We start from the raw sequence: 13,454 nt of genomic DNA, 5'->3' as shown, positions 1-13,454 counted from the left end.
TGTCAGACACTTAAAATAACAATTTGAGTCTGTAGATAGCAAAAACAAGCACTTTAGCGAACACAAACTGAGTATGCACAACTGCACATAGGCATTACATTGCTGCTTATTTTACAGTATCTCTCAATATTGGATCAGTGTCAAAGATTATTGTCTCCATTTAGACACAAAAACATAGTGAAAGGGTCCAGGTCAAAAAATACCAAATTTCCCTTTAAATAAACACCCACAAGCAACCACTCATCTGCCATTCCAATGTTTTTCTCCTCAGTGAAACATCCCATTGGCAGTCCTAACAAATTCCAGGAACCTTTCATGGAGAATTTGCAGAGACCAAGTGAGACATCAAAAAAAGACAGAGGGCATCGGAAAACGGACCCATCACAACACAAAGGTAGAGCATTGTTTCTGTATCACAGGAAACACTGATAATATAGAGACAAAAGCAAAGACAAAGCCAGTGTAGATAACTACTGAATGTCAGAGCATGTTGATCAGTGATTCATGTCATCTCTCTGTAGACATGGCACATGCAAGATCCTCATCTCCTCCAGAGAATGGAACGAGGCCCTCTGCGGACCAAAAATCGAAAAGCTATCCACGCACTGAGAAATCATCAAACCACTTAAGCAGAGGATCTCACGAGCCACGTGGACAGTCTTTCAGTACGCAGGGTGGTGGGCACAGCCGGAGGATCAACACTTCCCCAAGTCACCATGATCAGGATACCAGTCAGGAGCAGTGGGAAAAAGGTGGAGGCGAAGGAAGCCGCAATAAACCGAAGTCCACTTGGAGACCCATTCGGGAGGTGTTAAATGTGGACACTGTGCTGAACGAACTGGAGCAACGCCGACAGCAGCAACATGACAGCCCGCGGCACAGTAAGCCTTCAGCCCAGGAAAGAGTGCATGCCGAACAAAGCAGAGACCGCGAGCGGGAATATGTACGAGCCAGGGAGGATCGGAAGCAGAAGTGTTTAATGACCATTTATGAAGACGAGCAGCGGCATGAGACTGAGAGCCACAGCTCTGTAGAGTCAGAGAGCAGGGCTAACCCACAGAGGGGCAGCAGACTTAAAGGTGGGCCCAAGACGCTGCTGCGCAGTGACACCTGGACCATCCAAAGGACAGAGTCTGGCTATGAGAGCAGCGATAGACTCAGCAGTGGCTCCACCAATCCTGACTCCCCCGGCGTTGATTGCTTTGTTGTTAAAGACCAGAGATCAACACCAGAGGCACAGCTGCAGAGGTAAGATACAACAGACTTTTGTTCAATGGAACTACCAATGTAGTAACAGTCTTCTTTGAAGGATAGGTTCACAATTTTTCAAGTCTGTGTCAATCCATAGTCAGGTGTCCATATGAACATTGAACTGGGTTTGCTTTCTTTAAGCATTCTTCCAGTTTATAAGTCCATTAAAGACACATATCACTGCTGGTGAGATGGTTTTTTCACCAAAAACTAAGTTGTCTGTGCAGTAGAAAGAGGCAAATACTTTTGAAAACAGAGCGAAAGGGCTGTGGTATCACTTTGATCAGGAGGTAGGAAAACCTACAACTACCAGAATGCATTGCAACACATTGGACAAGTAAATGGCCGAGCTGGTGGACGACATAAAGCAACATTTGAAAACAATGTGGTGGCTGGCTTGTAACAAACAATCTTGCGGTAACAGAATATAGGTTCACATTTGATCAGCACTGCTTAGTTTTACAATTTGATCTTAATTTTCACAACGCAGGAAAAATTCTGTTCAACAGCCAAACAGTGCACTTAAATGTTGTTCTAAAAACCTTTTAGGTGAGAAAAATGCATATTTAAGCAGGCCTACTAAAATAAGGTACAAATGATAAATGAATACAATTCAAAGTTCGAACAACAGCCAAAAATCTGCCCAATGGTGGTGTAATTTTAAAGACTTACTAAGCTTCATATTACCTTCTTTGGGCTACATATTTGCACAAAATGCAAAACGCTGACTGGATTTTTTTTCCCCATCACGTACATAGATCGCACATAAGGAAGGAGATCTTCTAATGGCCAGTGATTGATGGAAGCACAATCTGTTTCAGAGGGCTGACTATTGTTTTAAGAAGGACTTGAAAAATTATGAATATTTCCTTTAACAGCCTAAAATTAGGGAGAAACCATTTAATGTAAATCCTGTTGGTTCATAAGGTTTATATTAGTGTAATTGTTGGTCTTAAATGCTATCCTATAAATAACCTTTCTTGTTTAGTAATTAGTCATTGACTCCATCCCACATGGAAGTAATTAAGTTGTTTTAATGTGATTAATAATAATCACAGACAGACCACAAACTGTTTAACCACATCTCAGTTTACTTATTTCAGTACATTTTTCCACCAGTTTGCTATTCTGAGATACATGATGAGTGATGACGTTACTGTTTATGCATCATCACTAGAATACTTTTGATTTCCGTGGAAACTAGGCTAACTCTGGACTCCAAAAGGACACACTGCTTGTTCCCATGTCATTACCTTTAAAATAACTTGTACTATATATAATATCAGTGCATCAGGAAGAAAGCTGAGCAAGAAAGCACTTGTTTCAGTTACTTGTTTAAACATTTTGGGGTAGAGAAAGAATATTAGAGGCGTTATTGTTAATTAAGTTGGAATTTATCATTGGTTACTTACTCGCAGCTGTACTGGTAAAATGCTTCACTCATCTGCATTTTCTTGAGATTATGCACTTAATATGATTGTAAGATGAAATGGTACCGGAACCTGCAGATTATTTTGGGTTAGTTATCACAATTAAATCTCTAAATTTAATTTTAGATTTACTGGGGGTTTTCAGAGGCCGCATTGTCTCTGAATAAAACTAAATCAGCACTAGCCAATATATGAAGCTAAACACAAGGCCTTTTAACGTTACAAAGTACAAATCAAATAAAACATATCAAGACTTGGGGGCTATCAGTGTATTACATTATACCAGGGTGTTTAGAAATCCCGTCAGAAGCATCAAAAATACAGATGCTCCTCTCTCTAATAAACTGATAAAAAGATGCTGTATTAAGGAGATGTATTGCAGTGCACAGCTTATTCCACCAGAGGTCGCTATCTACAGGTGGAACAGTTATATCGGCTGGTTGTGATACTGACGGTGGCAGGTTGAAAAGTTGCCAAGCTAAGACCTTGTCATAGATGCTACAATGACATTGTTTTTCTTTTATAAAAACATTGTCATACTGTATACACTGATGAAAATGTCAGGAAGGTATGAAAAATAGCCTAATTCTGAATCCAGTTGGACCCGAACAGACATTGAATTTGAAAGGCCTTTGTTTCTGTCATTCTGCCAGTGTTGTCTGAAGGTGCCTTGCATTATTTGGTGCTTCCAAAAATAACAACAAAAAGTTTCTTTGTTTGTGGCTGTGCTTCACCATTTTTTTCAAAATACTAGTTGACTAATCTTGAAAATAGGATTGATTGAAAAATGTGCTTAGAATATTTTTTGTTATTTATTTTCAGTGTGCTCCACCAAAAAGGAGGCGATGCCAAATCAAGTATAATGTCCTCGCCATCACACAATGGTAAGCCAAAAGATTTTAATTGCTTCTTTTTGAGTGTTTGCACTGTAATCTGTTAGTAAATGTCATCTGACACAGTGTCTGGCAATGTGTTAATCAATAATTGGAAACTATTTCACATAAAGTCAACTTTAAAACCAAAAACCCAGTATTTTTTCTCTGTAAAAAATAACCAAATGTAATTATGTTTAAAAGTTATGCATAATTAAGCGCATAAAAGAACATGTCAGGGTCTATTATATCAAATCTAATCTGCAATACTCAAAATAAGAAATAGTCTTTTACTATATATACAGATTTGTAAATACAAGATTTACACAGCAGTTTTCTGTCAAAGCAAAATTTGTTGAGCATATATACACACCCCACATAATTCAGTGTCAAAGAGTCAAAAGGTTATTTCGTTCTTTATCTTTATTTGTGTTAGTATAACAGATGAAGTGTGAGCTGATAATGTGAGAGTAATTGAAGACTGATATTTGAGCTTGGACTGGCTTCTTTAACCTCTTAACCCAGTCAGCCCTGCACAGGCACTAATCTGATGATAATCCCACAAAGCTCATTCAGATAGCACAGCTGGACGTGGCTGCTGGCATTGTCATAAATATCTCTCTGTTTCATGCCGTACTTTGAGCGTGCTGCACTTGATACTTTATCGAGCATGTGCATCTAGAGCCAGTGCTTCCAACAGGCCACTGAAGCTTTTATCCTTGCATGGGCCTCTCCAGGGCAACGGCAAAGAAAAAAAAAATGACACATCTATTTTTAAAGGGAAGGAATTCAGCACCACACTGCCTGTCGCTGCGCTGGTGCACGGAGGGAGCGCGCTGACTTGTTCATCCAGCTGTGAGAAAGTCCGGTGTGATTAGCACTCTGCTGCTGCCACCTTGTGTCCTCTGAGAGGACAACAGTTTCACAGTTGGATGTGTAGATGATTTTGTCTCTGCTTGGTCTCTACTTTTGATTAATTTTTCGTTATTGTAAGTGTGTGTGAGTATAGTTCATAATTGGGAAAGAAGATTAGGTGAATAAAAGTGTTTAAGCTCTTATATTAATCTCTGAATTCTGAGAAAAATAAATCTGAATTATGAGATTAAAGTCGAAAATCTGCGCTTTAGCTGAGTTCTGGTTTAATTCTCAGGATCCTATATTCAGTCTAAATTCTAGGAAAACAATGCATTAATCTCAGCTCTTAAATGTTTTGGTTTTGTTTTTTTGTTTTTTTGCACAAGCCAAATGTCTTCCTGTTTTTTTAAGCTGAATTTCTTCTCATTTTGTATTCTTGATATTTTTATCTTCTGACAGAGTTTAGAAGTTCTAATTTTGTTGTGATAAATTTAACTCTAAAGCGTAGGAAAGGTCAGAAGATAAAAATACATTACCTTTTGCACTAATTACAGTGTGTAAATAGCTACCTTCCACGAGAGAACAGACCGTTCCAGAGGAAAACTGCTATACAGCTTTGTGTGTTTTGTTTTATTTTTTATAATTTATTCTTTTCTATTTCTGTCACTTTGTTTTGATCAGCTTTGTGTTTTATTTTATAGGTAAACATCAACCCAAACCTCAGGGAAAGAACCATGACCAAGTTTTACATTCACATCTAAAGTGCAGTCCAAGTGCGAGGTAGTGCCCTTTATTATGAAATATATGTGTCTTGCTGGGGATGGGAATCAAAAATTGGTCCAGTCCTTCGGAATCATATATCTCAGAGCTGATCAATTCCGTTTACGCTGTAAATCTCATGAGTTGATTTTACTTAAAATAATCTTGGAAACCGATTTCCTTAAAAAAGGAGAGTTAATATAACTATAAATCTTAATTTGTGTTTACTTTAAATCTAATTGTTAAATTTACTCAAAGCATAGCTGTATTTACTTAATTTTGTAACAATGTAGCAACTTGGAAATGACAAGTGAAATTACCTTCTTTCTAAGTGTGAGCAACTTCAGTAAACTGGTTCTGTTCTGATTTTTAAACATGTTTTAGAAAATACAAATATGATATGATATGATATGATATGATATGATATGATATGATATGACAAATTTGCAACCAGCGGGATAAAGATATATAACACAGTAAGCTTGGTTTACTGAAGCTCCTAAAACTTCATTTTTATCATTTCTAAGTCATTCTTAAGTTGCAACAACTTCACAAAACCTAATAAATGAAGACTAACAGCTATATTTACATACATTTTTTAATCCTATCAGCTTTGTAGATTTTTTAAAGTAAAATTAACTTGTCAGATTTCACAGTGTACCAGTGCTGACATGTTTTCCTGACAGCTTGCGTTACAAAACAGTAACCTCAAACTTTTATGTCTTTGCTGCTTGAAATTTGCAATAAGAGGGAGTCACAGAGAAGAAGAAGAAATGGCCCAAAGTGTGGCTTCATTTCACAATGAAAGGTGACAACAGTGCTGCTTGTAATATCTGTAGAATTATCATTTCAAGTAAGGATGGAAATGTCAGCAATATGCTGCAACTTTTCTTGAGGAAATATGGGCTTGAATTTCAGGATCACCATGTATTTCACACAAGTGCCACTACTTTCCAAATAAGCAGCACATCTGTTACAGAGGGTAAATATTCTGTTGCAACAACATTAGCACCATGCTGGGTCACATGCATGCCTTTTATTCTACTCCGTTTCTGTACCATGATCAGACTCAGACATGCTGGAGTTCCCAGATGCTGGAGACCTGCATAGGCTTACTTTTATTCTACACAGAAAATTCATCAGGAATCAAAAAGAGAATCATTAAAGAATCAGACTTTAAGTAGAATCTGTAACAGCAATGGAATCAATCAAATTTTTTCAATTCCCATCCCTATAACTTGCTCTGATAAGTACTTTTAAGGCCTCTTAATTGGATTTACATTATGTTAAATTCTTATTTCCTTCATTCTCTTCTGTAGACGGAAATCAAAGTACACTTCCAGTACTTCCAGAAAAGCAGCGTCCTCAGAGAGGGACTCCACTGGTTCAGATAACAGGCCAAGCGAGCAGCAGGAGCTGACAAACTGTAGAGGGCACACTGGAGAAAGTACAGCCCTGAGGCACATTACAAAAACCAGCAGCTCCGAGTGGAACAGCTCCGACGATCTTGCTCTCTCTGAGCCCGAGGACAGAGAAAGCGCTTACCGCTCCAGCAACAGTGAGGCCATCGCCTCCGAATCCCAGTGTCCCCACATGACCCTGCCATACCACCCTCCCAGCAATGTGACTGCAGAACCCCTCCAACTCCAACTGAACAATCAGCGTCAGCTTGGCACGACAGGGTCACCTCACCTTCGATCCACCCAGCGGACCTCTCCTCACCAGGGCGAAACAAGCCACGCAGTTTTTCGTCCAAGGATGCTTCAAGAACCATTTCCATCGAGTCCTCGTCTTTCGTCCACATCCTTCGCTAGTCCTCACAGGAGGCCTGACATGTCAGGCCTCAGAACCTTCTCAGATGCAAGCTCCAAGTCGGGCTCCGACCCTGAGAGGAGCACCCCATCATCGTGTGAAAGTGAGGAAAGACTGACTGGATGCAGAGTGGAACAGGCAGCGCCGGCTCAAGAGGTTTCTCTAACAACATACTTCACCGTGGATAACTGTATGACGGAAACATACCGTCTCAAGTACCACAACCAGAGGCCTCTTGTCCTCTCTGCCACGGTGCCGCGGACAGTAGTTGTGGCTGAACGCAGAGATACCAGCCACACACTCCCCACTGACACATACTCACAAGACGTGCCAAAAGCCAGACCTGAAACAAGTAAGCCTCTCTAATATGCAAACCCAAATGATACTATGGAGGCCCTAAAGGGACATGGGGGAGAAAAAAAAATAGATGGTAGAAAAAAAATTGAAGGTGATGGGAAAAAACAAAATGTTGAAAAAAAATGATGGTGGAAAAAAATGTAATCGTAAAAAAAAAAGAAATAGATGGCGGAAAAAAAATAAATGTTGATGCTGAAAAAAACATATGGTAAAAATCATCTATTTCTATCTATCTATCATCTATTTTTTCTCCACCATCTACTTTTTCCACCATCAAAACATTTTTTCCATCATTTTTTTTCTCCACCATGTCCCTTTAGGAGCTCTGGCAGATACTGTATATACTGTGAGATTTAATACATATATTCAACTGCAGCAGCTGTAGCAGCTACACATTTAATATCTGGTTGTTTCAGGCCTTTAAGGACAATTTTGCAAATAAATCTTGATTATTTCTGTATCAATATAATGAAGTATATTGAGGTTAATCCTGTCTGGTCATTTCATTTGGTTATTTTTCACGACAACTTCACCATATTTATTAAAATCACACTATAAACTGACATATATATGATGGAAGGTTTTATCTATATTACTCACCCCTACCTGATACTTTCTCATTTATTTCCTTTGTTGTAGTGTAAATGTACACACAAGGTGTATCATAAAACATAATTTATTTAAATGAGATTATTCTTTTTTTTTCTTTACAGGCCATAATAGCAATAAACCCACTGCAAAATGGAACCCAGTGACAGCCAAAGGACTGGATGAACGTGGTTTTTTATGAGTGTTACTTGGTAAGGTTTGTTTACATGGATGGGAAGAGGTCGGTAGAGTTCTAACTGGATGCCAAAGAGTTTACAGAATGGAAATATGTGCTGAAACTGAGTGGAATTTATTTATGCAAGCTTGTCACATAAGTAAAACCTATTTCTAAATGCTGTTGCGTATCGTCTGACAGATTATCAACTATCACGTACACTCTGCTGTCTTCCATTGTCCCGCAGTATTGCTGCAGGAAGATTTTGTTTCAACCAAAATCTTGACTGCTTTCAGTTTGCACAAAGGGTTCTTGAGTCTTTATTATTCTTTTTGAACACCTTATGTCAGATGTTTATTTTTTATATTTGTGCAATAGTTCTGCAAAAGTGTTGCAGATTTTAAGATATATTGGAGAGATTATGGTGTGAGCCACAGAATGTTCAGAAAGTTATGTTGCAGACACTTTATCAGATTATGATGTCATTCTACACAAAATAAAACCTACAGGTCGAAGGTTTGCATCATCAGCAGCAGGTTTTAGGTAGATTTGCACCTGTCAAAAGAGTTACATCTGAGCAGCTTACCGACTTTATGCACATCGAAGGCTTTGGGTCACCAGGGAACAGACATTGCAACACTTACATATATTCAGTTACTGATTTGTTTAAAGTGTTATCATTTATCAGCTATTTTACAACATCTATGTGTTAATGAATGACTGAGGGCTGCCCCGTACCAGTCAACTTCTTTGGCTGTAAAAATCTGTGGCAAAGATTCTTCTTCTCTGAGGGATGTAGGTCCTCCAAATGGGATTTCAGTCAGACAACACATGTTTAATGTGTTTATTTCAGTAGCAGAACAGTTAGAGTTTGGTGTCCAGACTCCAGCCTCATGACTACCCGCAGATATTTTTACATGAGATATTGGGGAGTGACAATTATGTATTTTCCCCACTTGCCGGTGCCTGCAGGTGGATGCTGGGGTGGAGGTGGGATTAAAAGAGCAGGCAGCAATACTGACTTAGGGCAGCAGCGACACTGACAAGGCAGAGAGAGTTTTGTAGAGGACATATGGAGAGCAATGTGCGACGTGTGTGTATGAATCAGTGCAGCTCAAGTTGACTGACTAAACTAGCTCGCAGGTCCATTTTTGTATGATTGTGTTCAGTTTCTGATAGAGGTGGGGCCAAGTCCCAAGTCAAATCTCAAGTCCTTAACTTGGAGTTTCAAGTCTCAAACAAGTCATAATGAGAGTTACAATGTATTACATTTAGAATTAGAATTCTTGTGAATGCTATATCTTAACGGCTTGAGGTAATTTCTTCAGACTTGACACAAATATTCATTTGGACTCAGTGATGAGCTGATTAGATTTTGGTGGTCATAGGTCAAAGGTCAGGGTCCCTGTAACTTTGTCTGTCTCATTATTGTGAACGCAATATCTCAAGAAAACCATGAGGGACTTTTTTCCAAATTTGCACAAACGTTCAAGTAGTCTCAAGGCTGAGCTGATTAGATTTTGGTGGTCAAAGGTCAAGATCCCTGTGGCCTTGCATCCATTTCATTTTTGTGAGTGCAATATCTGAAGATGGCCTCAAGGCAGTTTCCTCAAATCTGGGAGAATTGTCCACATGAACTCAAGAATGAACTGATCAGATTCTGATGGTTGAAGGTCAAAGGTCAAGGTGACGGTGACCTCATAAAACATGTTTTGGGCCATAACTCAATAACCTTGGGTGCCCACCTTAAAGTTGTGATTGTATGGATCTCTTGTGCTGCTGGGGTGAAGATGTGTGTGAAGCATCCATGTTTTCAGACATGGATGTAAACTGTAAGTGCAACATGACTGTTGCGTGAGGCATATAATCATGTGGAGGTATATCTGTATATATCTAAATCTTCTCAGTTTAAGTCTGTAAGTCATCAAGTATGTGACTCGAGTCCACAGCTGTGGTTTCTGGCAGTCTGCAAATCCTAGTTTGTTGACTGTAAAGTTCTGCTGGGGCAGCCCGCATGTCATTCAGTGGGTCACTATATACTGTGTCTCCTTCTGTATTCTACCTTCGATTGTGCTGGTTCTTGTAATCCTTTTTTGTAATTCACAGTGATGTCAAACTGTATTTTTTAGTCTTCCTTTTAAAGTAGACGGAATTAAACAGGTCTGTATTGCAGGTATTTTCATAATGATGCCAATATAATTAATATGCCTCTCTGATATTGACAACACAACAATTATTCTCGTTCGTAAGACTAATGTTCTGAAACCTGCATGTGGCCTTTACAAAGTCTTAGTAGCTGTGTGTACAGCATAAGCATGAGCATGATAATACTGGACTTTTGAGTCCAGCAAACATAAATTCTATTGGATTTTACTTAATTGTGCTAAAATCAATTCATAAAATAGAAATTTGTAACCACTTTTGATTTGGAAACCTTTTTGTAACACTTGAATGTTGTTCCCTTCTCTTGCTCATGCAGTGACACATACTTTTGGTTATGCATCCATTGTAAATATAAACATACGATGCAAATAATACGCTGGAAAACAACTGACTGTCTGAGACATACTATGCATTCACAAAAAAATGACTTAAAGATTACTTTAAAAGCAGATTTTGGCATTTTTGAGGCTTTGTATTTTGTACATCTGACATTCCCGAGAGCACATAAAAATCTTTGTTGTTCAATTTTTTAAACAATATAGCAATTTTCTTTTGTGCTCACTAGATTGCCAAGTCTTTTCCTGCCATATTTTTTCACTTTGTATTTTTGTCTATCCACAATAACTTTTGTCCAGTAATTTCTCAACAATTCTCACCACATACCACCATCACTAAATTTGCTGTTTGTGCTGTCTGACACTAAAGGGTATTTAAAGATGTGTGTGTGTGTGTGTGTGTGTGTGTGTAACCACACTTAAACCTGTCATCTGAGCATCCACTTGCTTCTGTCATGTTTCTTTCTTTCTTTCTTCTCTCTTATTGACACTGTTTATAGGAACATTGTGTAAGATTTAGTGGGGTTTAGTGGCATGAGGATTGCAGATTGCAACCAGCTAAAACTTCTTCTGGTTGAAATTCCTTCAGTGTTTATTGTTCAGGATCAGATTTTTACAGGGAGCCAAATTATTCCCAGTGGTCTCCTCCTCACCAAAACAAATGGACCCAGCCATTTAAATAGTTAAAATCACTGAATAAAGCACTTATGTTAAGTTACAAAACAGTGTTTCTCTGATGCTGTTTTGCAAACAGGCCATTAGCCCAGCACCTGCTAATGTGTGCTCACATATTTACTCTAAACTTGATGTGTTTATTTCTGATCCAGAGGAGGTTTCTACAGGGGGCCAATTTTTTGACTGAGGTCTCTTCCTCTCTAAAACAGACCCAGTGATTAAAACTGGTTTTATATTATATTCCATTCTGCCCATATGTCCCCCTAAATCCTATACACTGGACCTTTCAATTCAAGAAAAAGGAGGCATTGAGTGTAACTGAGATTTGAAGAAATTCATTAAACGAGCGGTCTAATTGTTTGAATAATTTAAGGATGCCTTTACACAAGATTGTGCTGTAATAATAATTATAAATCACTTATTTTACTGATATTATAATATAGCTAATATATTCACTGGATAAAGAAATCACTAAAGTTTTGGAATAGATGAAGCTCAGATGGAGTATATTAACCGGATTATCTCAATGTTGTCTCCTTCACCTTCAAAGTGTTTCTTTTTTGTGGTTTCTTATGTGACTAATGGTTATGTCATTTATTTACGGTACTTCTCCTGTTATTTAATTATTTTGATTTTACCTGTTAAGAAAAGGAATTGTTTCCACACAAGCTGTGTTTTACATTCTGAACTTTGTGTCTTTAGTTGTATCAAGAGTGCCTTGACATTTTTCAGTGGTTATTTGTGAGTGAAAAGTCAGTGAGGGAATGAAGGTGATGAATGAAAGGGATAGAGGATGTCATGCAAAACTTTTTTAAATATGCAATGCTAATAGTGACATATCTGATGACATGCCTGTGTGTGCATCACTGTACTGTGTGTGTTGACAGGGATAGGGATTTGTGCCACGTACAGTATTCCTAAAAGCCCTTTCAGACTTGGAAGCCACAACAACAGCGTTAAACTCAGTGTTCAGTCTGCAAATTGGCAAAAGTTTGACATCTTCAAACGTCAGCAGCAAAACCATATAATGGGAAAGTCTGTGCATCCCATTTCTTGGTTTGAAAGAGCCTTAATGTAAATTAAATGAAAGATGTACTTGGGTTATTAGTGTGCATGTATGTCCGTGAGTCTGTTTGCGTGCAAGCCTAGAAAAAGATAACTGGTTTCCTTTTGCGTCCATGATGCATAGTCTTTAGTCACTCTAAGGCTTCATTTTCTTGAGACGCCCGTTTGACAAGAGGTCTTTTCGTCCTGTGTCACATGACGTCACAGTTGGCATTGCATCAATCCATATCTTTTATCTTGTGTTAAACAGACAGGGACAGAACCTAATTAGACTGCATTGCATCAACACTAAAGAACAAAGGAGAACGTTTCCCCCCATTATGTCGCTGATTTTATCTGATAAGTTACTGGCTGATGTGTTGGAACTGTATGCCTGACTGAATCCTGCTGTCATACGTCTGTGTGCAGTTAGGATTTGGCCTGACATTACTGTTGAGTTGAGTTGACTTGTCGGTGCTTCAGTGAATGCTTCATGACTTGTGTAAGAACAGATCAATTTAAAGAAACATATAAAATCTGTCTACACTTTATATTTTTGTAGATAATATATATTTATTTTTATTCATTGTTGAATAAAGTTTAAATTATTGTATCACTCTAAAATTAATTGCTTTACTGTGTTTTTTTTTTAGTTAAAGGGATAGTTTGTATTTTTTTGAAGTGGGGATGTATGGGGTACTTATCTAGTCAGTGTATTATGTACAATAGTCAGCACGCCCCCAGTTTGGAGAAGCGGCGGTAGTGCTTACACAAAAGCTAATCAATGTACTTCTGTGGACAAGTGGAAGCAGCAAAATGTATTTTAAAACCTAAAAATAACTATAACAGTTAAAGTGTACACTATACTGACAGTATTTTCACAGATTTACCTTTCCATCAGACAGCCCGTTCCCTATCTATGCTTTTGTCAAATCCACCAATCTTCATAGACAAAAACACTGATTTAGATTTACTAACCATCTACAGCTGCATCTACATCAGTTAGTTGATTTGTGTTATTGTCAGTGATAGAAGAAGTAGAAGAAGTATAGTAGATAGAAGAAGTATTCAGATCCTTCACTGAAGTAAAAGCACTAATACCACCCTGTGAAAATACTCTGTTACAGGTAAAAGTCCA

General features: G+C 38.2%; 1 protein-coding gene across 1 annotated transcript in view; it reads left to right on the top strand.

Annotated features, from left to right (window-relative positions):
• usp53b (ubiquitin specific peptidase 53b) overlaps positions 1-13,097 on the top strand; it is a 30,410-nt gene extending 17,313 nt beyond the window's left edge. Inside the window, exons 12-17 of the mRNA XM_042485895.2 lie at positions 272-394; positions 522-1,248; positions 3,504-3,565; positions 5,110-5,188; positions 6,487-7,331; positions 8,050-13,097. Coding sequence (XP_042341829.2) covers positions 272-394; positions 522-1,248; positions 3,504-3,565; positions 5,110-5,188; positions 6,487-7,331; positions 8,050-8,126 — 1,913 coding nt within the window. The 3' untranslated portion in view covers positions 8,127-13,097. The remainder of the gene's footprint in view (positions 1-271; positions 395-521; positions 1,249-3,503; positions 3,566-5,109; positions 5,189-6,486; positions 7,332-8,049) is intronic.
• The last annotated feature ends 357 nt before the right edge of the window (positions 13,098-13,454 follow it).

Source organism: Plectropomus leopardus, chromosome 3, assembly GCF_026936395.1.
Source record: "Plectropomus leopardus strain MGB_pleo_1.0 chromosome 3, ASM2693639v1, whole genome shotgun sequence".
Taxonomy (NCBI): Eukaryota; Metazoa; Chordata; class Actinopteri; order Perciformes; family Serranidae; genus Plectropomus; species Plectropomus leopardus.
This window is presented reverse-complemented; position numbering and strand designations above follow the sequence as displayed.